A 24,172-nucleotide genomic window follows, 5' to 3' on the forward strand; every position below is an offset into this window, starting at 1 on the left:
CATTTCACCTCATAATATAAAAAGCATTAATTATGAGGTGGCATTATGATTTCTAAAATGGAATAAGCAACGGGCTATGATCTCAAATTAATCAATGTAAGGCATGCATTGTCCCCTTTTGTGGTATCGATCACCCTTTCAAACAAAATAAAAGTATCAATCATCCTTTCTCTAGCAAACTTTTTCTTCACCTTTTTTTTTGTCCATCTATGATCCACCACACATGTAGTACACGGTTAAAAGCAATTTTATTAATGACAACAATCTTAGGATATTCCATTATTTTCTATACATAGGTTTATAAGATCGTTAATTATATTTAAAATGTATTAGACATTATATTATATTTAAATAATTTTTAAGCTGTGATTCCACCTTTTGATTTGTTAGGTTGTAGAAGTGGAGTATTTTTCACTAGTGGAGTACTAGCTAGACTTAACCGTTGTTTTCCAAAAGTGGATCCTCTTCGGTTATACTAGATGGTCCTGCGTAAATTTCAACCATTCATTCAAATTTACGGTAACAGTCAACAACGTAGATTAATAGATCAACGGCTCAGATCAGTGCAGAACAAGAAACATAAGATGAATGGTAGGAGAGCATTCAAATCCATTGTTTTCCTTTGCTCGTGAGTGGATATAAGACCTACAATTTCTTTTAACTCTTTTTAGATCAAATCTGTTGAGTTATCCACATTATCTTCTTTTTTTTGTTAGAGAGCATCGAACCTAAGACCTCCTGCATACTACCCAAATCTCTCATCACTAGACTAAACTGACTTAGTTATCCGCATTATCTTAGACCTACAATCTTATATAGAATACTTTATTTTAATCATGCTATGATGTTGCTTTTATCAAGTGTGATTTTCATCTATCGTCATGTTCTCATTTGTTTCTAGTTAAAAATTAATTTTACAAATTCTAAAATCACACGGTTTGACAAACTCACAACATGAAGACAAACAAAAAAGGTCACATAGAATTTGATGCCCCACAAAAGAAAGAAAAATAGTAAAAGAAAACGAAAAGCATAGTGCATAAAGGTAGAAAAGGAAAACATAGCCCTTATGCCATGATGATGATGATGTCTGTGGTGTGGGGACTTTTAATTCAAATGCAAGTAGCTCTATTCCAGGTAAGGAAGAAATTAAGATTACCACAAAATGCATTTTCTTCCAAACAATTATCACTAACCGTTGGGATAAAGCAAAAATAATAATGATAGAATGTGAACAAATCATACAAATGAAATGATGTGGAGTCTATTTGGTATTAGAAAACATTTTTTGTTTTAGTTATATGTTTTTATCTTTAACAACAAAATAGTCATTTTGTTTTTATATGCCTTTTTTTTATTCTTCTCAAATAAGATATGTTGATTGATAGTGAGGAGTTGAATTCGTGATTTTATCATTGCAATTGCTTTGCACTAACAATTTAAAATAGTTTTTTAACCTTAATATTTAACTTGAAAATATTTTTAATGTACATTATTTTTGTTTTTATTTGATAATTTTAATGTTACATTATTAATGCATAACTATTTAAAGATGTCTGCTGTCCAAAAGATGTGTATACAAAGCATAAAAAACAAAAAAAATGTTTCAACGCACTGTTCCCAAACATGCTCTAAAATAACTGTTTCCAAACATTTGAAAATAGAAACAGGAAAAGAAAGAAAAAAAAATGTGGCACAGTTTGTAATTAGAAGCAAAAACATGGAATAAGTTTCTTTGTTTAAAACTAAAGGAAAAAGTTTTTTCCTAAGAAAAGAAAGAATCGCAAGAATAAATCTTCAGTTTTGTTTACATTTACTATTTCCTATGATTTTCAAAATAATAATAATTTTATAAAATTAAATATTAAAATTTAAATTGTCTATCTAATCTAAATTGGAGAATTGAAATTTCATTGACCGCACGTAGTTATGGTGCTGACTACATATAGTTATGATTTTGACTGCATCCAATTTGAATCCATATCAACACCTCTCCATCTTCATTTCTAAATTTAAATTTGAGAAAAAATCGAATTAGTCAAAATAAGAATGCGGTCATATGGACACCTACACATGTGGGTTATATTTGTTGCAGTAAGTGAGCCACGAGTTAAGTTCCACATTGTTTAAAATATTAGAGGTTGAATATTTTATAAATGAGAGAACTCAAACATATCTTAAGGTCTTGGGTAAAAGTGTAGTGTCCAACATACTTGTATGATTGTTCTAAGTCCAATGTGGATGATCTCATGATTGTCCATTATGACCCAACAGTAGTATTAAAGTCGATGGTTCACCAAATATTCTACTGACTTCTTATATCAAATATCTTCCTAATAAATTTGATCAGGAAGATATTCCATTAAGTATAGCAACAACGACAATGCAAGTATATAGATGAAAAAGAAAACTACCATAATCTCACATACTATCCCCTAATAACCCAACAATATTACCAAACCTAAGCTAATGTTTGAAAGTGAAGTAAACTATATATCAACCCAACAAATAAAAATGTAATGCACTCATTTTTATCTTTTTTCTAAGTAATGTACTATTATAATATATTTCTACCAAATGAATTATAATATCATGATATTATTATTAATAGTGATTCATCTGTTAGTGAGAAAGAAAATACTACTACTACTAAAAGTCCAATCAATAATTTTTTTATTTTTTTTCTTTCACAAAGATCCTTTTTGTCCATCTTTATTTTTATCTTTTTCCCTATAAGTTTCAACTCTACCTCTATATAACTAGTCTACGCGCCATATCAAACAATATATTGTAAGTTAAAAAAATTAAACAAAAGGCGCAAATTCCGGGTTTTGTATTTCCGGTGAATATTCCGGCAACTATATAAACGTCGTCGGAAATGAACAATTCCCGGAGAACTGGTATGAGCACATTGCGGCGTCAAGCTTGCCGCCGATCAGTGGAGGACCTTTCATCTTCCCGGACGAGCCGGTCCATTTTCTCCGGCAGCACCGGCGTTTCTCACACAGACTACTCCGATGTCTTTGGAGGACCACCTAGATCCCTTCTCGTTCACAGATTCTCTAGCTCGGACAATCTTTACGATGAAATTTACCGGTTGCCGGAATTTATACCTCCGGTGGAGAAGGTTGACATGACCTTGCCCGTGTTCAGGATTCCGGTGAGAAACGAAGGATTTTTTAGTGATATATTTGGGTCGGACGATGACCGGAAATCAAGAGACCGATCGGGATCACTTTCAAAGGCGAATTCGTCGTCGGCACTGAGTTCTGAGGAACTAAGTCCTTGCCGGCCGACGATCGGAGACGAGGTGCCACTGTCTGGTTTTACTTCAAAGCTGAGAAGGTAGGTACTACTAACGGTTTTCTTTTCAGTTTTTGTTAATTGACATTTATGCCCTTTATCACTAATTATAGAATATAGTTGCAAAACACTCTTCTTCTTACATAAATTTTAATTAATTAATTTAGTTTCTTTTTTAAATGTATGTTTTTAGGGACTAAAATTGATTTTTTTAATTGAGAAACATAATTTTTTTTATAAATTCAAGTGGCACTGATAACTATTTTTAGAACCATTTTTAGAATTGTTTCTTACGAAATTCAAGCACCTTGCAAGTGCAAGGTTAAACTCTTAACACTGAACTAGTATTTCAAGTGTGACTAAAATTGAATATAATTCAAGTAGTAATTAAATTAAACAAATTGTAAATTCTATAGAGAAAAAATAATAGTGAAAAAAAAAGCAAGACCAATTTCATGGCAAACAGTCAATTGAAGATTAAATTGTCTTATGAATTATGATTATTACAGGCCAATGAGTGTCCCATGGAAATTGAACTCCTCAACTATGTTGTCTGAGGAATATCCAAGTAAACAAGGGGTGTCATATTTTCCATGCAATGTTCAATCATTTGGAATTCAAGATCAGGATAATGAATACAAGACAAACTTCAAAAGCTCTCCTCATGGATTCTCAAAAAAAGTCTCGTCCCCTGAAACTACGAGTTTCGGATCCAATTCATATCGAGGTGTTAAAGTATTCGCGGATGATTGGGAGCTCAACTCCCCATCTGAGTCAAAATGTTCAGTTCATGATCATGTGCATTCAGAACAAATTATACAACAGGATGATGATGGTGGTGAAAGTGATGATGATTACAGCGATGATGACGATTTTATAAGCTCTTATGTCATAGAAATTAACTCCAATCTCAGAAGGGAAGATTGTGAAGCATCAGATATTGATGAAGCAATTGCATGGGCCAAAGAGAAGTTTCAATCAGGAAGCTCTGATGAAGAGTCAAGCATGAGAGATAATGGCAATGATAAGACTGTCCCAAAACAAGGTGATTGGATTATCCTGAAACACACGGACACCACTCTTACACTGACACGTAGACACTAGTAATAATTTAAGATAACGAAAGTGATTGAATGTAATTAATTACATGTGTTGATGTCAGACACTAACACGTCTCGGTCCTCTCGGGTACCTGACACACTTTCGATCTGAACTGTTGTAGCTGCATAGATAGTCTCAAAGTTTAACAAATTTTGTTAATAAACGACACAAAAGCATGACACCTCATATTTGTATCTTATGATGCAGGAAGCCGTGATGCAAGTGAATACCATGCTGATGGAATTGGAAAAGTTCAACATCCTAAGGTAAGACTATATATTACTAATAACTGATACAAAGCTTAAACAGATTTTTTTGTATTAGGATTTTACTTTGTTTCTATTTCTTTTTCCTGAGAACAAAGATTCTGAACGGTATCTCTGCCTTTTCCCCTGCAGAAACAAAGGACTGACACAGAGAAGTTGGATGAAAATATAAGAATGTGGTCATCTGGCAAAGAATCCGACATCCGGCTACTGCTTTCAACACTACATCATGTAAGACTTTCTTTATTGTTGAATTTTTATTACTGACAATTTATGAAACCTTCTTTAGTTTTATTTTATACCCCTTGGCTTATCCAGGTAACAGTAAATTTGACCCTTTATTGTATGTTTTCATTACCAGATTCTATGGCCTGAGAGTGGCTGGCACACTATTCCTCTTGTGAATTTAATAGAAAAATCACAAGTGAAGAGGGCTTATCAGAAAGCAAGGTTATGCCTACATCCAGACAAACTACAACAAAAAGGAGCAACAATCCTACACAAGTATGTAGCAGAGCAGGCTTTCTCCATTCTTCAGGTGTGTAAAATAAATAAATATCATGTCATTGAATTAATTTTAATTGAATGAGTGAATATCAATGCTGAAAATAAGTGCAAATGAATGAACAGGATGCATGGGCAGCATTCATTTCAGAAGATGTTTCCTTATGACAAAGTCCTTGATGACTCAGTTTTGTCTTGAAAGTTGTGGACAAACAACGGACTATACCTTTGGAGATTTGAAAACATCCTTTGTACAAATAGTTACTGATGTATCCACTGTTTGGTCTATGTTTGTATCATAGAGTTATTTGATGCTTTTTTTTAGGTTTCATGTTATTTGATGTTTTAGTAGGTATATTTTTGAAGTATTTGATTTGTATAATATGAGGAAGCAAGGATTAGTTTGTACTGTACTATATTTCAAGAACCATATTCAAGCATGGTTCTAAAGTTTCTTCTCCCCCACATTGTCTTCAAATTAAATTAAAATTTCTCTTCATCATTTGAATATTCAAGGTCAAATTAAATTCCTCTAAATTTATCCTCCGCCTAAATTTTACACTTTACCTTAATTAAATTTTCATCCCCCCCATCATTAAACCAAACACAACATATTTAAAATGTTTTATTAATGTTAAGTTTAATATAAATTCAATTTCTTATAATGTAAATTTGAATTTATATTATTTCATAATATAATTTGTACTGAATAAATAAACGTGCAATAATGTATTATATCAGATACTTTATGAATACAAAAATTATATAAGTAAAAAAAATATCTAATGCATTTTAAATTTGATATTCATCTTTACAGATAAATTTGATATTCATAATCACAACAGTAAATAAGGGGTTGATAAATCTTAAACCTATTCGACAATCGACAGTAAAATTAAAATGTATATATATATATATATATATATATATATATATATATATATATATATATATATATATATATATATATATATATATATATAGAGTCAGGATCCGTTGACACCAACTAGTTTGACACCAAATGTTACACCTCTCAATAACGTTTTAACCGATATAAATTTTATAAAATCCACCGTTGGATTGAAAGTTTACATCATATAGATTATTTGTGTAAAATTTCAGACAAATCCAAAATCATTTGATATGTTATTGAGATACATAAAGATTAACGGCATTTAAAAAAATACAAAAACCGTTAATTTTGATGTATCTCAATAACATATCAAATGATTTTGAATTTATTTGAAATTTTACACAAATGATCTATATGATGTAAACTTTCAATCCAACGGTGGATTTTATAAAATTTATATCGGTTAAAACGTTATTGAGAGGTGTAACATTTGGTGTCAAACTAGTTGGTGTCAACGGATCCTGACTCATATATATATATATATATATATATATATATATATATATATATATATATATATATATATATATATATATGAAAATTCCCGAGATCGGTTCTCGCATTAATTAAAAGAGTCAAAGGCCTAACACAATTCTATCATTAAAGAAAACATTCTCAGTATGTACAATTCAATGCTCAAACAACATGTCTTTGAAATAGTTATTATTTTATAATAACTCTAGTCTTATAGTATAGATTAATGGGAGAGATCTCTATGCTCTGCTGAGGGAAGAGAAAAGCAACATGCCTGCTACAACCTTTACGAACACCGAGTAGATAGACTTTGAAACATGCCTAGAAGCTCGGATAAATATACCTAGAATCCTGTAAAATGTTAGGAGAACAAAAAAAAGTTGGAGAAAGTCACCCATAGCAGAGTTTGAGCTGAAAAATGTAAAGCAAAACCACATTGTTTATCAACTTTTTTAATCTATGACATTACCCGCTTGGCGCTTAAAAGAAATGGAAACGCAAAATGCTCGACCAAAATCTCAGAGTTGACCATGACTTCTGCTCATGGAATGGTTGTGTAGAAGCTTTTTACGAGGTGCTTGCGGATCATTCTGCTAGAGATCAAGTGATTGAACATGAATATGTGAAAATTAATCAATGTAAGGTAAGGTGTAAATATTTCTGGATAAATTTAATGAAATTATAAGAAACATACACAATAAATGAATTAATTTACTCTAAACACAGGGCAGACATAGTCATAGTAGTTTCCATGTATGAAAAGATGAATGTATTGCGGAAAAAATTGACTTGGGAGATTGTTGAGAAGCCAAAGAAGATAGCGAGATGTAGTAGATAGGTATACGGTGTAATATCAGTTTGATGGTGTTCTAGACCGTATAAGGAAAACCAAATTATAAAGGGTTACAGTCAGATATATGGAATCAATTACGAGAAAAAATTTGGTCCGGTGACAAAAATAAATACCTGTCAATATTACCCTCACCTTGGCAACAAGATACTATGGTTCGAACTAAAACCGATTTGATGTTAAAAATGCAATTGTGTGTGTGTGTGTGTGGAATTCATGACTCCAACAATGGAGGAAATATGGTATGCGGATTATGGAAAGCCTTATATGGGCTCAAGCATCTCTCTGAGTCTCTATGTTTGGTTTGGAAGGTTCACTTAGGCTGTGGTATCCTTGATGTATGGGCCAAGCCTATAGGTGACCATACTCTATATAATGTCTGCATAGATGATATTATCATCGCATTTGCAGGTGACGAGGTTGAACACAGCTTCTAAGAGAGAAGTTAGCAACTCAATTCCAAACAAGGTCTTTTTATCTCCTAAAGGACAGTTATCCTTGATCTTCTTATGGATAAGGGCAATAAGTCATTTGGCCAATCGACTGACTAGAGCACTCATAAAATAGAAATCACGTGATTGAAAGTGATGCTCAGAGCCTAAAACAAAAATTGAAGGCCCAGCATCTAAGTCTTGTGGGTAAACACATTTATCTAGGCTACACTAGGCCAAACGTAGCTTATAGTACAATGAGTGTGATTGGTCAATTCATGCATAATCCACAGGAGACAATTATAGGTAGTGAATTGAATCCTTCAATATTTGTAGACAAGCCTAGTAAATTGACTCTATATATTGTGATCACCCTCAGTACCAGTAAAAATAATAATATTCAGACCTTCTATCCTCTTTTTTTTTTTTTAAGTATGTGAAAAGTGAAGATCAAACACCATTGTTGAATCTAAACATAAGATCTGAAGCTTAAACATTGAATGAAAAGATGAATTTGGCTTAGGCATTGAACAAGCCATAAGCAAGAGAAGAAGAAATCTTTTATTTCACAAAACTCAATCAGTTACAATGAAGTGGTTGTGCTATATATACAATGATGAAGCATAATCATCATCTAACAAACTAGTAGCTACTCTAATCCTATCCATTGGATCAAAACAGAAATCAAACTAACTCAAAACAGAAAAAAAACTGTTTGTGTAAAAACAGTTATAACAAGTCAATGACTTGTGATCTAACCAACTACTTATTTGACTTTTTCTTCTACTTTAACATCCCCCCTCAAGCTGGAATAGATGTCAATCATTCCAAGCTTGTCCTGCAGAGTGTAGAAAGGGCCTGGATGAAGTGATTTGGTTAAGATATCAGCCACCTGTTCTTTTGATGAGACAGGAAGTAAATGAATGAGACCTGCTTGTAATTTTTCACGAACAACATGGCAATCCAGCTCAATGTGCTTGGTCCTCTCATGAAACACTGGATTGGCAGCTATATGAAGAGCTGATTTGTTGTCACAGTACAACACTATTGGTTTGGGATGAGGTATATTGAAATCCTGCAACAAATATTTGAGCCATTGAGCTTCACATGTAGCTTGTGCCAATGCTCTATATTCTGCTTCTGAGGAAGATCTAGAAACTACATTTTGCTTCTTGCTTTTCCAGCTTATTAGTGACTTGCCTAAGAAGAAACAAAGACCTGTGGTTGACCTTCTAGTGTCTGGACAAGCTCCCCAATCAGAGTCTGAAAAGCCTTTCAAACTTAAAGAGGAATCAGCAGCAAAAAACAAACCTTGACCAGGACAATTTTTGATGTACTTCAACACATGTAAACCTGCTAGCATGTGAGCATTTGTTGGTGCAGCAAGGAACTGACTTAGCTTGCTAACTGCATATGCAATTTCAGGTCTAGAATGAGTGAGATAGAGTAGCCTACCAATGAGTCTTCTGTATACAGTAGGGTCAGAAATAGCTTCACCAGATGCTTTATGTAATTGTAACTGTGGTTGCATAGGTGTAGTACAAGGTTTAGCACCCAGAAGACCTGTGTCCTGAATCAAATCAAGAGCATATTTTCTTTGGCATAAAGAAATTCCAGCTTGTGTTCTGGCAACTTCAAAACCCAGAAAATATTTCAATAAACCAAGATCCTTTATGCTGAATTTTGCATCTAAGAGTGCTTTGATGTTTGTAATCTCAGCAGCATCATTGCCCCCCAAGACAAGATCATCAACATAGACCAGTATAACTGTGAACCCTGTAGGAGCTTGTTTAGTGAATAAAGAGTAATCTGACTTAGACTGTTTGTAACCAGAACCAATAAGTGTCTCAGTAAGCTTGGTGTTCCATTGTCTACTGGCCTGTTTGAGTCCATAGAGTGACCTTTGAAGCTTACAAACCAGATTACTAGAGGGTAGATACAAGCCAGGTGGGGGTTTCATGTAGACCTCCTCATCAAGGTCACCATGAAGGAAGGCTGTGTTAACATCCAACTGGTATAGAGGCCAATTTTGAACAGCTGCAAGTGCCAAAAATAACCTAATAGTAGTCATTTTAACAACAGGACTGAATGTGTCCATATAATCAAGACCTTCAGTTTGTGTATACCCCTTGGCTACTAATCTAGCTTTGTATCTTTCAATAGTCCCATTAGCATGTAATTTGACTTTGAATACCCATTTGCAACCAATAGCATGCTTATGTTTTGGTAATGGAACAAGTGTCCAAGTATTGTATTTTTCCAAGGCAGTTAACTCAGAATTAATAGCATCTTTCCAATTTTCATCACAAATAGCATTCTCATAGCATGTAGGTTCAGTAATATTGGTAAGGTTAGCAATGTAATGATGATGTGCAGAAGAGAGATTCTGATAGGAAATATATGAAGATAAAGGATACTTACATGTAGAAGATGATGTGGTAGTATCTGCAGGTAACCCATGAATTGTACTGTCATCACTGATGAGGTTGCAGTAGTAGTGTTTAGTGAGATATGGAGGTGGTTGAGTGATCCTAGCTGATTTTCTAAGAGGTGCAGGCTTAATATGTGGAGTGTTTTGAAGATTGTGAGGCAGGGAAGAAGAATTTGACAAATTTTGAATGTCATGTGATTGGTTACTTGCAGGAGAAGTAACCTGTGGTGGAGAAGAAGAAGTAGGATTTGGAAACCCAAAATTAGGGATAGAATGAGTAACATCATTAGAAATGGGATTTGAAATAGTGTTTGGTGTATTTAGGTTAGATTGTGAATGTGTGTCAAGAGTTGAAGAAAGGTCATCAATGAAAGGGTCATCAAACACAAAGGAAGTAGTATTCTGTGATGAATTAGATTTGACACCATCACTTGTTGAATGACTATAGGGAAAAATATGTTCAAAGAAAACCACATCTCTTGACAAAAAAATCTCTTTGTTTTTCAAATCAAATAAAACAAAACCTTTAACACCACACTTAAAACCCAAATTTAAGCATTTTCTGGATCTAGAATCCAGTTTCTTTCTATGTGCAGATAGAGTTGCAGCATAGCATAAAGAACCAAAAATTTTCAAATTTGATATGTCGGGTAAACAATTGTAAACAACCTGATAAGGAGATTTGTTGGACAAAAAAAGAGTAGGAAGCCTGTTAATGATATGAACAGCATGACTAATGGCATAATTCCAAAAAACTTTTGGTAAATGTGATTGAAACAACAGAGCCCTTGCAGTGCCTAAGAGGTGTTGGTGTTTTCTCTCCACAATGCCATTTTGCTGTGGAGTACCAACACAAGAACACTGATGAAAAATTCCATGTTCATTAAAAAAATCAACTAATTTGAACTCATTGCCATTATCTGTTCTTATACATTTAACTTGTGCTTGAAACTGTGTCTTAATCATAGAAACAAAATTTTTTACTAAGGTTGAAGTTTCAGATTTGTATTTCATAAGATAGATCCAAGTGAACCTACTCTTATCATCAACCACAGTCAAAAAATATCTATGACCAGACATGGAGGGTATAGAGAGGGGACCCCAAATGTCCATGTGAATGAGGTCAAAAACATTTTCAGAAATAGTAGAACTATCAGAAAAGGGTAAACGTTTTTGCTTAGCAAAAAAACATGTGTCACAAGGAAAATTAGACTTTGACACTTTGATATAAGGAAAGACTTTATTCAATTCAACAAGTTTGTCATATGATGGGTGACCAAATCGTAAATGCCACAGATTACATTCTTTTGTGCTATCTATAGATTGAGCACTCTTATTTCTATTTACATTATTGGTACTAGTTAGACTATTTGCAATAGAAGCAGAAAATTTGAAGTCTTGCTTGTCTGACAAGCAAGCAGAACCAGTGAAGTTGGAGAATCTGACTGTGTACAATCCATGCTTTACCTCAGCTACACCAATCGTCTTCATTGTGAAATTTTCCTGTATCATACATTTATCTCCATTAATCAGTAAAAAACAATTTAGGCTTTTTGTGAGTTTAGTGATGGAGATCAAATTGAATGAAAAATTAGGGAAATACAAGACATTTGTAATGTACAGGTTTTTGTCAAAGATTATGGTGCCTGCAAAACAAGTAGAAACCAATGCACCATTTGGCAATTTTAGTTGTATAGGTTTAATTCTCTTCATGCACTGAAAAAATTTTAAGGAATGACAAACATGGTCTGTAGCACCTGTATCTAATATAAAGGTGTCATCAGGGTCATTTTGAAGAGGAATTGTGCAAATAATACCTGTACTGGTGGAAGGTTGTGAGGTTATATGATTCAAGCTATGAGAAGACACATTTGATGCAGAATTTTGAAGAAGAGCCAATAATGCTTTGTGCTGCTCTGGAGTGAAATACAATTTACTTGTATCCATGTCACCATTATCCTCATCATAAGCAACTGACTTGGAATCCTCTTCACTTCCACTGTTGTTGCAATTATTCACTGCACCACCTCTCTGCATGTGTGGTGGGAATCCATGCTTCTGAAAACAGTCATCTATAATGTGATTTGTCATGCCACAGTGAGTGCAAAGTTTATTACCCTTGCCTTTGCCTCTGCCATATGATGGTTTCTTACCACCATTACCTTTGCCACGAGAGGAATTAGAGCCTCTACCATAACCCTGATTGCTATGACCCTGTGTAGAGTAACCATTGGCAGCAAGGAGTTTTGATTCATCAAAGACCAATAGAGATTGTCTTTCTTGCTGAACCAATAAAGAGTAAACTTTGCCTATATTAGGAAGAGGTTCCATGAGCATAATCTGAGACCTTACAGCACTGTACTGGTCATTCAAACCCTTCAAGAATCTAATCACTTGATCAGAGTCTCTATACTCTTTCATCTTAACTATGGCTTGGCAATTTTCAAGACAGAAAAGCTCAGGAATTGGACGAAAGTTGTCCAATTCTTGCCATAGTTTCTTCATCTTAGTATAGTAAGCAGAGATAGAAGAATCACCTTGCTTTAAGGTGTAAATTTCCTCTTGAATATCTGAAATGCGAAACACATCTCCTTGGTAGAACCGTTCTTTGAGTTCTTTCCAGATTTCTGAAGCTGTGTCCATCCAAAGGATACTCTGAGAGATTTCAGGATCAACTGAATTGCTAATCCATGACATGATCATCGTGTTGCATCGATCCCAAGCAATAGAATCTCTATCATCATCATGCGGACGTGGTAAAGCACCATTGATGAAATGCAATTTGTGCTTGGATCTCAAAGCCACAGTCATTGCCCTCGACCAAGAATGGTAATTAGGACCAGAAAGAAGAGGAGTAACAAGCACATTACCAGGATTTTCATTTGGATGCATGAAGTAAGGGTTCAATGTGTCGTTTTGATATCCTTTGTTCTGCGGAGTTTGTTGAGGAATGGCTTGATCTCCATTGATGCTGCCAGCGGAACTACCTTGAGACATGATGAAGGGAAGTGCAGAAAACACGATCGAACCAAAGAAAAAATCAAGATCTTTGAAGATCTTGCAGAGAAAAGAAAACAGAAAACTGTTTGTGAAATTGATCAATGTAAGCTATAACAATGGCAGAGATCAATGATAATTGCTCCTGATACCATGTGAAAAGTGAAGATCAAACACCATTGTTGAATCTAAACATAAGATCTGAAGCTTAAACATTGAATGAAAAGATGAATTTGGCTTAGGCATTGAACAAGCCATAAGCAAGAGAAGAAGAAATCTTTTATTTCACAAAACTCAATCAGTTACAATGAAGTGGTTGTGCTATATATACAATGATGAAGCATAATCATCATCTAACAAACTAGTAGCTACTCTAATCCTATCCATTGGATCAAAACAGAAATCAAACTAACTCAAAACAGAAAAAAAACTGTTTGTGTAAAAACAGTTATAACAAGTCAATGACTTGTGATCTAACCAACTACTTATTTGACTTTTTCTTCTACTTTAACAAAGTACATCTAAAAATCAAATTTGACATATGTAAGTAAAATAAGCAGTGTAATCAATCATCAACAAATGATGCATTGATGAAAAAGGTTTGTAAAAGAAAATCAAGCTTCCGATTTATTGAACGCAATGAAATAAATTCATAGCATGTTGAAAGATGGAGAAACCAAATTCAGAGCAGACAGACAAACCTTGTACAAAGATGCAGCAGACTCGGACTGTACTGTTGGAATTGCATTCCCTAATGATTGCAAAGCATCTAAAGTCAACTGCCAGCCGCAAAGTGCAATTGCATCATTACCAGTGCTTGTAGCGGAACTAGCACAGCCAGCAGCAGCAACATTGCCATTTACCCATGGGCAATACTGGTTGTGATAGACAATAGGATCAAACTCTACAGCTTCTTCATAGTTACTTTCTCCTTTTGGAGGACCTAAATAATCAACAATAATCAACAATGTCAATGGTTTCGCGACAAAAATATGTACCAATAGTTTGAGAGGGAGACCCACCCATCAAGATCTGAACAGAGTATCGAGAAAATATATAAAAGACCCTGGAACCAATAGAATAAAAAATAGAAGCCTAGCGACATAAATTGCAAAGTCAATCCACATAAATAACACTATTTCTGAACACCTGTAACTGTAAGTTCCACATTAATAGTTCAACACCATCTTATTGCATGCAAATATGCAATTGTTTACAAATTACGTCCAGAGTTGGATGATACGAAAATACCATATAATATCTTGATATTATCTTAAATTCTAAATCCTAGATTATCTTACAGGATTAGTTTCTTATTTCTTATTTTAGAATGTCTTCAAGGATAGTCACATTTCTTAGTTATTATTGTGATTTGTTTCCCTATTTGATTTAAAATCGGATTATGGTGCTACTATAAATAAAGGTTTCTTCTAGGTCCTTTGAATCATCAATCATATCAAAGCATTAACATAATTCAAGTGGTTATTCTTTATTTTCCCTCTGTCTAATACACTGTAACCCCAAAACTTACGATCACTGATACCCCAACTACAATACAGCTCATATGCAATGGCTAGCCCAACTCTTATTCGGGATTCTATCGCTTTTCTCACATGGCGTAAAAACCTTTAGGCTAGGGTCTAACATCCTTTTCTCAATAGAAGATACCCTTATTTTCTCTTTAATGCATCACGAGTCTTGCACAATTTTGATGTTAAAAAGTTGAATACATGTTTTAGTTGGAAATAGTGGTAGAGCAGTATAAGCAAGGAGAGCAATATATGCAATTAAAGGGATAAATTTTAAAAGTCTTGAAGAAGTAACCAAAGCTCTAACTATCAATGAGAAGCCAAAGTTGGGGGTTAAGAGAGTATTTAAAGTCAGTTCGAGGTTTCTCTTCCTCAAACTCGAGCCTTTCTCTGACACTCTATGAACTTCTTTTGTAATTTTTATTTCATACTATTTCTAACACTTTCTTCAATACTTCTTTGTGATTCTTTAAATTCTAGATTCTACCTTCTTGAGCACTAACAGAGAGGGTAACAACAAAAAAAAGCTCAAGATCATCAAAATATAGAGCTCACCAATCCGATTTGCAGTGGCAAAATCTGATCCAACTAGAGCACAATTGTTGGTGAAAGATGATTTACCGTCCTTCATGATCTCTTCCTTAGTATTTCCACAATCTGAATAAATATTAGCATTGCAAGACTGGGATGGATGACTATTGTTAGCAGGTGGAAGGTTGCAGTTTTGACTAATCTTTTGGCCACTTTCAACAGATTCTGCCTTTGTAGAACAACCAATTTTTGAACCACTGTCTGCCCTTCCTGCAGAGTGAGACATCATCTCCTGGCTATCACCAACAGGATATTCTATGTTTATATCATCTGGGATGATCTCATCCATTACACCTGGATCGGGAACAGATTCGCCGGTCTGTCCTTGATTTTCAGCATCTTCTATTCTGTGTTCTATGTCACCAACAACACTATCAGTTCTGTGTACAGATATATCTGCCCCGTGGATTTCAGCTTCATGACTAGCGCACATTCCAACACTCCCTCCACTAACACCAAGACTAAATCCATCTCGAGCTTGAGCAGTCACAGTTTCTGCATTAAAATTTTCTTCCCCATAGTTTGTACTGCTAACTCCCACTTCAGCAGGGACAACTTCAGTAGCTGTTTGTAAACAAGTGCTTTGCGGTGCTTGATTACTGTTATTCAGCTCAGATGTTTCGTTCATGTCAACATTGCCATAGGTGCTAGAGGAGGGAAAATGAACATCATCAAGGTCTCCCGGGTAGTTTTCAACACTTTCCATTGAATCGTCATTTACACTATGACATATTGTGTCCATTGCAATGACAGACGATGCACGGGTTGAATCTCTAGCAGATTGGATCCCTATTAAGCAGTCACTACCTTGATGGAATGAAGAAACTCGATTTCCAGTAACATAACCCTCAAAGCCCAATGAATGGCTGGGACCAGCACCAGATGAATCTCTTTGAATAGGTGAACAATAAGTGTCAAAAATATCAGAGTCACGAACACGTTTTGAAGGACCAGCAGAATATTGTCCACCATCAGTAACTTCATCACCATCGCGGTCGATAACAGTTCCTTCAACACTATCAGCCTGCCTCTGAGACCTAAGAACTAGCCTGTTATCTGAGCTTCCACCTATTTCAAGATTTCTCTTACGAGAGCTTGGTCCTCGAGATTCATATGAAGCTGCACGATCACCAATCTCACTCCCAGCAGGCTGACCAATCATTAAATCCCTTCCCATGTCTACATCATGAATATTTTCAGATGTTTCTGTCCTGCCAAAAGGAGCACAACGAAAACCCCCAGCCATGGTAAGATTTAAATCCAAATCTGTGTTTGCCAACGATTTCCCATCATTTGTTGTAGCAACTTCATCACGATCTTCAGTCTGATCTTTCTCTGCATCATCAGCTGCGATCCAACCATTGATTCCACTAGCTGCACTTCCTCCACGAGTTAATCCTATCTTTTTACTGGTATCGGGGTTATATGTATTGTTGGGTGCAAATCGACTCGGACGAGGAACGGTCAAAAAGTCCAAAATTCTAACTGTAGCACCACATAAACTACAGTCAAGCATAGGTGACCTGTAGTCAAGTCTAGACTCCTTAAGAGGTTCCTTTCCCTTTCGGGCATCCATTTTGGTAGAAGTGGAAACTGCTTTTGGCCCTGTATCTTGAGTAAGACGGAGTTGAGTCTTGCTTGGACCAAAAGAATGTCCATTTCTTTCAGATTGAGCAGAGTGCTCTTCACAATCTTGAACATTCAAGAGCCATCTTGGTTCCCACCCGCAAAGACTTATGAGCTTTTGTGCCTGCCAAAAGGAAGATACATGAAGAGAAAATAAGAATATGACAGGGTAGCAAAGCAATAGATGTATCATATAAACTACTAATATAAATAAAAAAATGAAAATGTCTTACACGAGTAAATGAGCAGTATGCCTCATCCTGAGAGCTTTCCAACTCTGATATATGCTCAGACTTAGAGTCTATTCCTGACATAAAATTTTGAGCCTGTGATAGAAAGCGGTCAATTTGTGGTCCCCGAGAAACACGCATCAACTCAATTGCTGAGATTGCTACCACAGGAAGGAAGTGAAATTGTACGAGTCCATCACATCTATCCTTGTACCCGCCAATTAAGGCAGACTGAGAAGTTGGAGGGAACTGCACTAGGCTTTCTGGGCAACTGTTTCCTTTCCAAGGGCAGTTAGCTTTATGCCCCGAATCCAGCTGCCTGGCAAAGGATTCGCTGGCATCTTGAACTTTGGCCAGTACATCAACAAAATAAGTTCAAACAAATAATGAACATAATCAACAACAACAGAGAAAGTTTGTCTATCCTATTTATCAGATAAAGTTTTCTTGACAAACTGGTTCAAAATAAGATTATATCTTGTCCAACTGTTTCCAGATAAAACGTATAAAACTAAATATTTGGAGGTTTGGAAGTAAACATGAGTTGCTTGAATGTGGATTATAAAGCCATCTCTTTTATGCACAACTCATATATTTCCCTTCTACATTTTTGCTTAAAGTTTTGTTTTACATGCTATAGGAAGTTAAGGAACCCTGGAACAAAGTGCTGCAACTATTCTTCTAAATTCATGTTAATTGCAAGTTGCAACCATAACAACTAGTTCTCAACCAACAAAAACAACTAACAAATCTGATACAGATATTTGATGGGACATCTCTGCAATAATATGTAGAATTCAACTAATTCTAAACATTTTTTAGTAGAAAAAATATATGAGGCCAGGAAAATGAAACTGGGGTCTGGCAGTGGATAACTAATGCTACAAGACATGAAAATGGATACACAGAAGGTGGGAATAGGCTAGGCCGAGCTAGGCTTTGCCAAGCCTGAGCCTGACCTGTCAAAAAATTGAAGGCCTGAGCCTGGCCTATGGCCTGTCATAGGCTTATTTTTTAGGCTTGAGCCTGGCCTTTTGAAAGCATGATGTGGCCTGTTAGCCTGTTTAAAAGTCTATTCCACGTGAACATATTTAAATAAATAATTATATTTATTTTTAAATATACTTATGAACTAATAAACCAATGTCCTTTTGATATTTAACATGATATTTTAGAGATTTTGGCTATATATGTCATCATATTTCAATTCTAGTTTATGATAATACATTTATATATATGTGAAAAACTAATGGACATTAATAAACTTAAACTATTGAAAAAGTTAATAAATTTATAATTTAATCAAAAGACAAATTTTAATATATAAATAATAAGTAATAAAAATATTATTGATATTAACTTAAATAGGCTGGCCTAGTAGGCTAAAATGTTTTTTTAATGGCCTGCAGCCTAGCATATTTAACTAAATAGGCTTATAAAAAAAGTCTTGGCCTGCTCTATTTAAAGAAATAGGCTGGCCTGGCCTGAGCCTATATAGGCCTTAAGGCCTCGTAGGCCGGCCTGGCCTATTCCCACCTCCAAGGAACAAATGGGGGTAAACTTATTAATGTAAGAATGAAACGCAGTCACTTTGCATATCAGAAAATCACATTCCCTTGATACAGGCATGACATGAGCTGAACACCATAGAAAAATAATAAATAAAAAATGATCCTATCCTATAAAAAATTTCACACATATTGACAAACTAGTAATATGTTTTAAACCTTGAGTCGACTTTCACAGAAAAAAAAAATACAAACCATTGAGCTTAAGTTGTTTTTGACAAACTGAACCTTATATATATAGGCAACAGGACTGAACTGTTCTACTTAATGCACCAAGTAAGGGACGACTTTCTTTATATTTGGAGCACTGACAAATTAATAATAGTATTCTTATGAAGGTAAAAGCCCTTTGTTTTAATGTAATGAAATTCATCCTATAATTTATTCCAAGCTCCTTTTTCATGATGTTGACTTCAGTATGTGCTATATATACACATTATTTAAACAAAATAGGCCTTTATTTGGTATTGAATGTTCTTAATTATCCTATTTACTTTAGCTTAGCATGCAAAATTTTAGAGAAAATATGAAATTTCGAATCACAATGGAATGGCTGAAAGTACTTAAATTGCAAATGTGCAAGCACCAACCTTCAGCAATTGTCCAAGATAACAATGATGTAAAACTCAGGCATGCACCACAAGACTCGCATGCAATTTTGTCCTCGCCAATATTCGTCCAGCCTTTCTGAGCACAAGCCAATGAATTGATAATCTGGATGAAATTAAGAAGGACATGAGATCCCTGGAGACTGCCTCATATCTACTTAGAACATTGGAACTAGAAAATATAACATATTATCTATGCATACTCAGTAGCTTAAATTTGTGAATCACAGATTAAGATAATTTCCTCAGACAATAATTGTGTGAATATGATATGTTAAAAGGAATTTCTGTTCAGAGAAACAAGTGTAAAATACATCATGAAACATGAAATAAGCGTGTATACTGCCAAATTTGCAATTACTACAAATGAGATTTATATTATTCTTTCAATTTGTTAGCTACCAATCTGACTACTGCTTAAAAAGAATATAAACAGACTATGAAATCAGTTTCATGGAAGGAAAAAAAAAACTTGAAAACTAGGAATAATGCGCAGGAAAGAAGCTTAGATAAGAGAATACATTCTCACATTACTTTTTTGTAGAAGAAACTTATAAAATAAAGAGGGAAAGTACAAAGTAGGGAGAGGATGGGGTATTCGACAGAACATAGGAATCGAGATATAAGATGAAAGAATCAATTATGCAGCGGCTTCCCAGTCTCTCTAAACATCAAATTCAGGAACACCCACTATTGAAAAAACATAAGCACAACACCAAAGACAAATCATTAATATAATCCCATCCCATAATAGGCTTACAGGCAAGTGATAGCCTTAAGATGCAAGTGTTGCTCTCCACAGAAATATACCAAAAAAAAAGCGAATAAACTGCACAACGCCACAAAGAATTAGCCCCCGTTATTTGTTTTTTGGTTATGGCAAGGCCACCTAATGCGGGTGGTAGAGCATTGGAAGATAATAGAAACCCCCAATTATATGACTGGATTCTCGAGATAAATATAAGCCCTTCAAAGGGGGAAAATAATAATAATGGGGAAAATATAAAGCTATAAGTCTATGAAGAAGGATTCCCAACCCATATATATGTCCTCCCAGAACTTGAATGTATAAACAAGTACCAACTCCCAAACCAAAGTAAACCGGCATTTGGAAGAAGAGAAAATCACCGAGGAATAACCTAGTTTCATTGGTAATGGAGAAAAAAGTTCTGAGTTTTCTTACACATATGCATAAAAATAACAAAGATAACTAAAATAACATCTAAATCACAATATTAAATTAAACTTAAATTGAAAATCCATAATCATAAGTAGACATAAGCATCCTACTAAGAAAGCAATTTTATTAATTTTGGAACATTTTCAAATTTTAAAATATGATTTTTGGTCTAAGTAAATTCGCATACTAATTTTTTCTGTCATGGAACTTATAAGTAAATTATAACATTTAATAGAACATCTAAATTTTAATATTGGAAAGGTTAAACTCTACTGTGTCACAAAAAAGTATAATTATAGACAGACAAACATACATTATATAGTTCCATTGGCTAGCGCTAGAGTCTAGAAGCCAACCACACACCTACTGTCAGCAAAAGACACGCGTACATGCACATGATCACAGAAGAAAACAAATTTAGGGGGGAAAGGGAAATGCATCTGGATAAGAAAGGGAGGTCGTAGGCGCTATTTTTGAGACAGAAGAAGGAGGAGATGCGGATGCAGAGGTCGTGATCAAGCGAGGGAGATCACAGCTGAGTTTTTTTGTTGAGTGGGGTCGAGAATAAGGAAGAATAGGGTTTTTTTCAAACTAGCTTGTGGAATCCGAGTCAAAGATCTGCACATTCAGGATTGCAGAAGCTTGGTGATCTTGCTATTTTGCAATGAAGATCGGCAATCACACCATGATCGTACACAGACGTGATCCAGACACCACCGATGCAACGCGTAGAGCCTGCAAAACTATATGATGCAACCCTACAAGTAAACTGCAATCCTGACATCAATGGACTACAGGCATTGAGACAAAAGAAACGGTATTCTATTCATGTAAAACCAAATCATACATAATAATGATTTCATTTAGATTGAATAACACTTAAGTTTGTTTTATGAATTACAAGCATAAACAAAAACTATCACAAGGTTAATGTGTGTGAGAGCTGTTTGTGACTGCAATAATGTTTATATATGACTGTGGTCAGTCCAAACCTGGGGCCTCCCAAGCCAATTTAAAGGAGCAAAAGAAGCCAAACGCCTTAATAAATCTCCCCTTTCCCATGGCCTACATGAAGATCTTGATGAACCAAAAGCAGAACCACCAGCACTGGTGCTTATGGAAGTCCATGGTGGTTGTGAACCAACACATGATATAGAAGCCGCTTTAGAGCCTTGTCCATGACTTGACCCATCTATGCTGCCAACATTCATTGGAACAGTTGGGGAGGATGCCCCAGCAGAACTGATAAAATGAATGAGCCATTGGTCATTTGAGAAAATTCATAAAATGAACAGCATCTAGTCAAGATAATTGAATGTTTAATAAAAATACCTTAACTTACCATCTCTAGCCATACATCATCCCATTCCCATATATGCATCAAGTTTAAACTCATAAAAATTTAAGAAACTTTCTATTTTACACCAAGGAGACGGAAACGGAATACATGAGAATCTATCCTCTAGTGTTTGGTAAAGCAAACAGGTGAGGCTCCCAAAGGAAATATATGGTAGGACAATTATAAAACTTAAGCTTCATTGGCTCATATCTATGGAATAATAAATAGCACCATTTTCTCTTGTGTGGAATCTCTACTTATTATTGACGAAATACTTAGGGTAATAACTATCATGGGAGGATTTCAGGGAAAGAAGACTAAAGGGCTTGAGGAAAATCGTAGAGACCAAAGTGATTATGGGCCCATTTGGATTGGCTTATTTGAGCTTATTTACTGACAGAAGTTTTGTGAGACTATTTGGGAGAACTTATGAAAACAGCTTATGACAATTTTCGTAAGTTTTTTTCAACTTATTTTAATAAGTTCTTCAATATATCTTATGAAAATAGCTTGTAACATATGTAAAAAAAAATTATATGTGTTTTGTATCTTTTTCTATAAAAATAGTTTATGTAAGCTTATACATAAGCGCTTGTGCTATAAACTGCAAATAAGTTGTTTATCCAAACAGGCCCTATGTCACAAACCAATCAACCTGTGCCACCTAAGCTACTTGCCCGTTTGGATTTGGCTTATTTTTTAGCTTATGAAAATAACTCATGCAAATAAATAAAGTTTTATGGTAATTTATAAGTTTTTGGTAACAAAAATTGTATCTTTATAAGTTATTTTCTCATAAACTACCTTGAAAAGCTTATAATAATGCATAAAAGCTTGTTTATTTGCATAAGCTGTTTCGCATAAGCTCAAAAATAAGTCAACCCAAACGGGCCCTTAGTTTGGGATAATTGAAGACTGAGCTAGGGGAAATAGTAAGAGTTCAAGCTCAATAAGTCAAAAAATGGATAAAGTAATGTGATTTTTCTTCACTGTCCAAATCAAAGTTAAGTGAACCCTACTTCCCAATTACATAAACCATGTCCAACAAGATTAATTCAATAAAAAACCATAAATATGCACAGATAATTAACTAGTACTACATAATACATAGTAGGAAAAAATGCACAAAGGTATCAATAAAGTGATGCATAACTACTTAAAATTAACACAACCAGCATAACACATTTATTCAATTCAATTAGATCTAATTTTCTAGCAGGAGCTAACAATGGCACATCCAATTCAACATTATATCTAAGCTACTATAAAATTGAGAAAAAGAGTAACGTAAATCTAGAAATTGAGTAAAGCGAAACCCTAAATTGAGAAGAAATAAGCGGTGGAGCGGTAGTTTGAGAGAGAAGACTGTACCTGGCAGCGGTTGTGGGATCAACGGTGCCGCCGGAGCTGATAACTTCTTCCCTCATCATTTTCTGTTTCTCTCTCTACAAAATTCTCAAATTTTCGAAGGAAATGAAATTCGTAGTGGGAGAGAGTAGAATAGCAGCTATAGCAATATAAGCGAGTGTCAGCGCGTGGCTACGACTGCGAATACGAAACTAACGGTGCCGCAAGTAGTTTTTAAGGTGTCTTTATTTATTATTATTATTATGGTCAAAATAATTTTTTGTGTCGAAAAAAAAAACTTTTTAAACTTTTAAAGATTTGACTAATGACTATACAAAATTTCTTCTTATGCAAAAAAATAATAAAATTTAAAGCACTTATTAAGTATTTTAAAATTTTTACTGTAAAAAAAAGTTTTTTTAAATTTTTATTTATTACAATCATCAACAAAAAAAACTTTTTTGTATTTTTTTAAGTAATATTATTCGTTTTGACATTAATTTTTTTTGACACATTAAAAATATATTTTTTAAGAATGAATTTATTGAAGTGGTAAAAATTAAAGGTATTCACAATTCAAACAGGTTCAAATTAAAATTATAAATTGATTAAAAAAACAAAAACTATAAAAATTTGAATATTCTTAAATTTATTAGAATGACATTTTGTGAAAATCGTTGATAAGATTGAATTTTGGATTGATTTTTTAAACCAATCCAAATCACATAAATATATTTTAATACTTGTTTATCTTTTATTAGTATGATATATTGCATTAATTTATTATTTGTTGGTTTTAATTTTTTTTTTAATACAACTTATTAATTCAATTTAATCTATTTTTTTTACTATTTCATATGTTTCAAATATAATTGTTTGTTTAA

At 34.3% G+C, this 24,172-nt stretch overlaps 2 protein-coding genes across 3 annotated transcripts; one reads left to right on the forward strand and one right to left on the reverse strand.

Annotated features, from left to right (window-relative positions):
* The first annotated feature begins 2,709 nt into the window (after window positions 1–2,709).
* LOC123914325 lies at window positions 2,710–5,684 on the forward strand. The gene is made up of 6 exons (XM_045965431.1): window positions 2,710–3,345; window positions 3,813–4,348; window positions 4,612–4,670; window positions 4,803–4,901; window positions 5,032–5,208; window positions 5,301–5,684. Exons 1-6 carry the CDS (start codon window positions 2,879–2,881, stop codon window positions 5,340–5,342), a joined length of 1,380 nt encoding a protein of 459 aa, XP_045821387.1. The 5' UTR covers window positions 2,710–2,878; the 3' UTR covers window positions 5,343–5,684.
* A 969-nt stretch (window positions 5,685–6,653) lies between these two features.
* LOC123914326 lies at window positions 6,654–23,496 on the reverse strand. 2 transcript variants are annotated; one of them, XM_045965432.1, is made up of 8 exons: window positions 23,313–23,496; window positions 21,595–21,844; window positions 19,405–19,528; window positions 17,250–17,593; window positions 15,355–17,140; window positions 13,972–14,213; window positions 7,031–7,151; window positions 6,654–6,912 (listed from the first exon to the last, which is right to left on the reverse strand). In XM_045965432.1, the coding sequence occupies exons 1-7, from the start codon at window positions 23,369–23,371 to the stop codon at window positions 7,080–7,082; spliced, it is 2,877 nt and encodes a 958-aa protein (XP_045821388.1). In that variant the 5' UTR covers window positions 23,372–23,496; the 3' UTR covers window positions 6,654–6,912; window positions 7,031–7,079. The 2 variants fall into 2 exon arrangements, with proteins under 2 accessions (XP_045821388.1, XP_045821389.1); XM_045965433.1 differs by having other exon boundaries at window positions 6,654–6,904; window positions 23,313–23,494.
* Window positions 23,497–24,172: the final 676 nt, after the last annotated feature.

Source organism: Trifolium pratense, linkage group LG3 (assembly GCF_020283565.1).
Source record: "Trifolium pratense cultivar HEN17-A07 linkage group LG3, ARS_RC_1.1, whole genome shotgun sequence".
Taxonomy (NCBI): domain Eukaryota; kingdom Viridiplantae; phylum Streptophyta; class Magnoliopsida; order Fabales; family Fabaceae; genus Trifolium; species Trifolium pratense.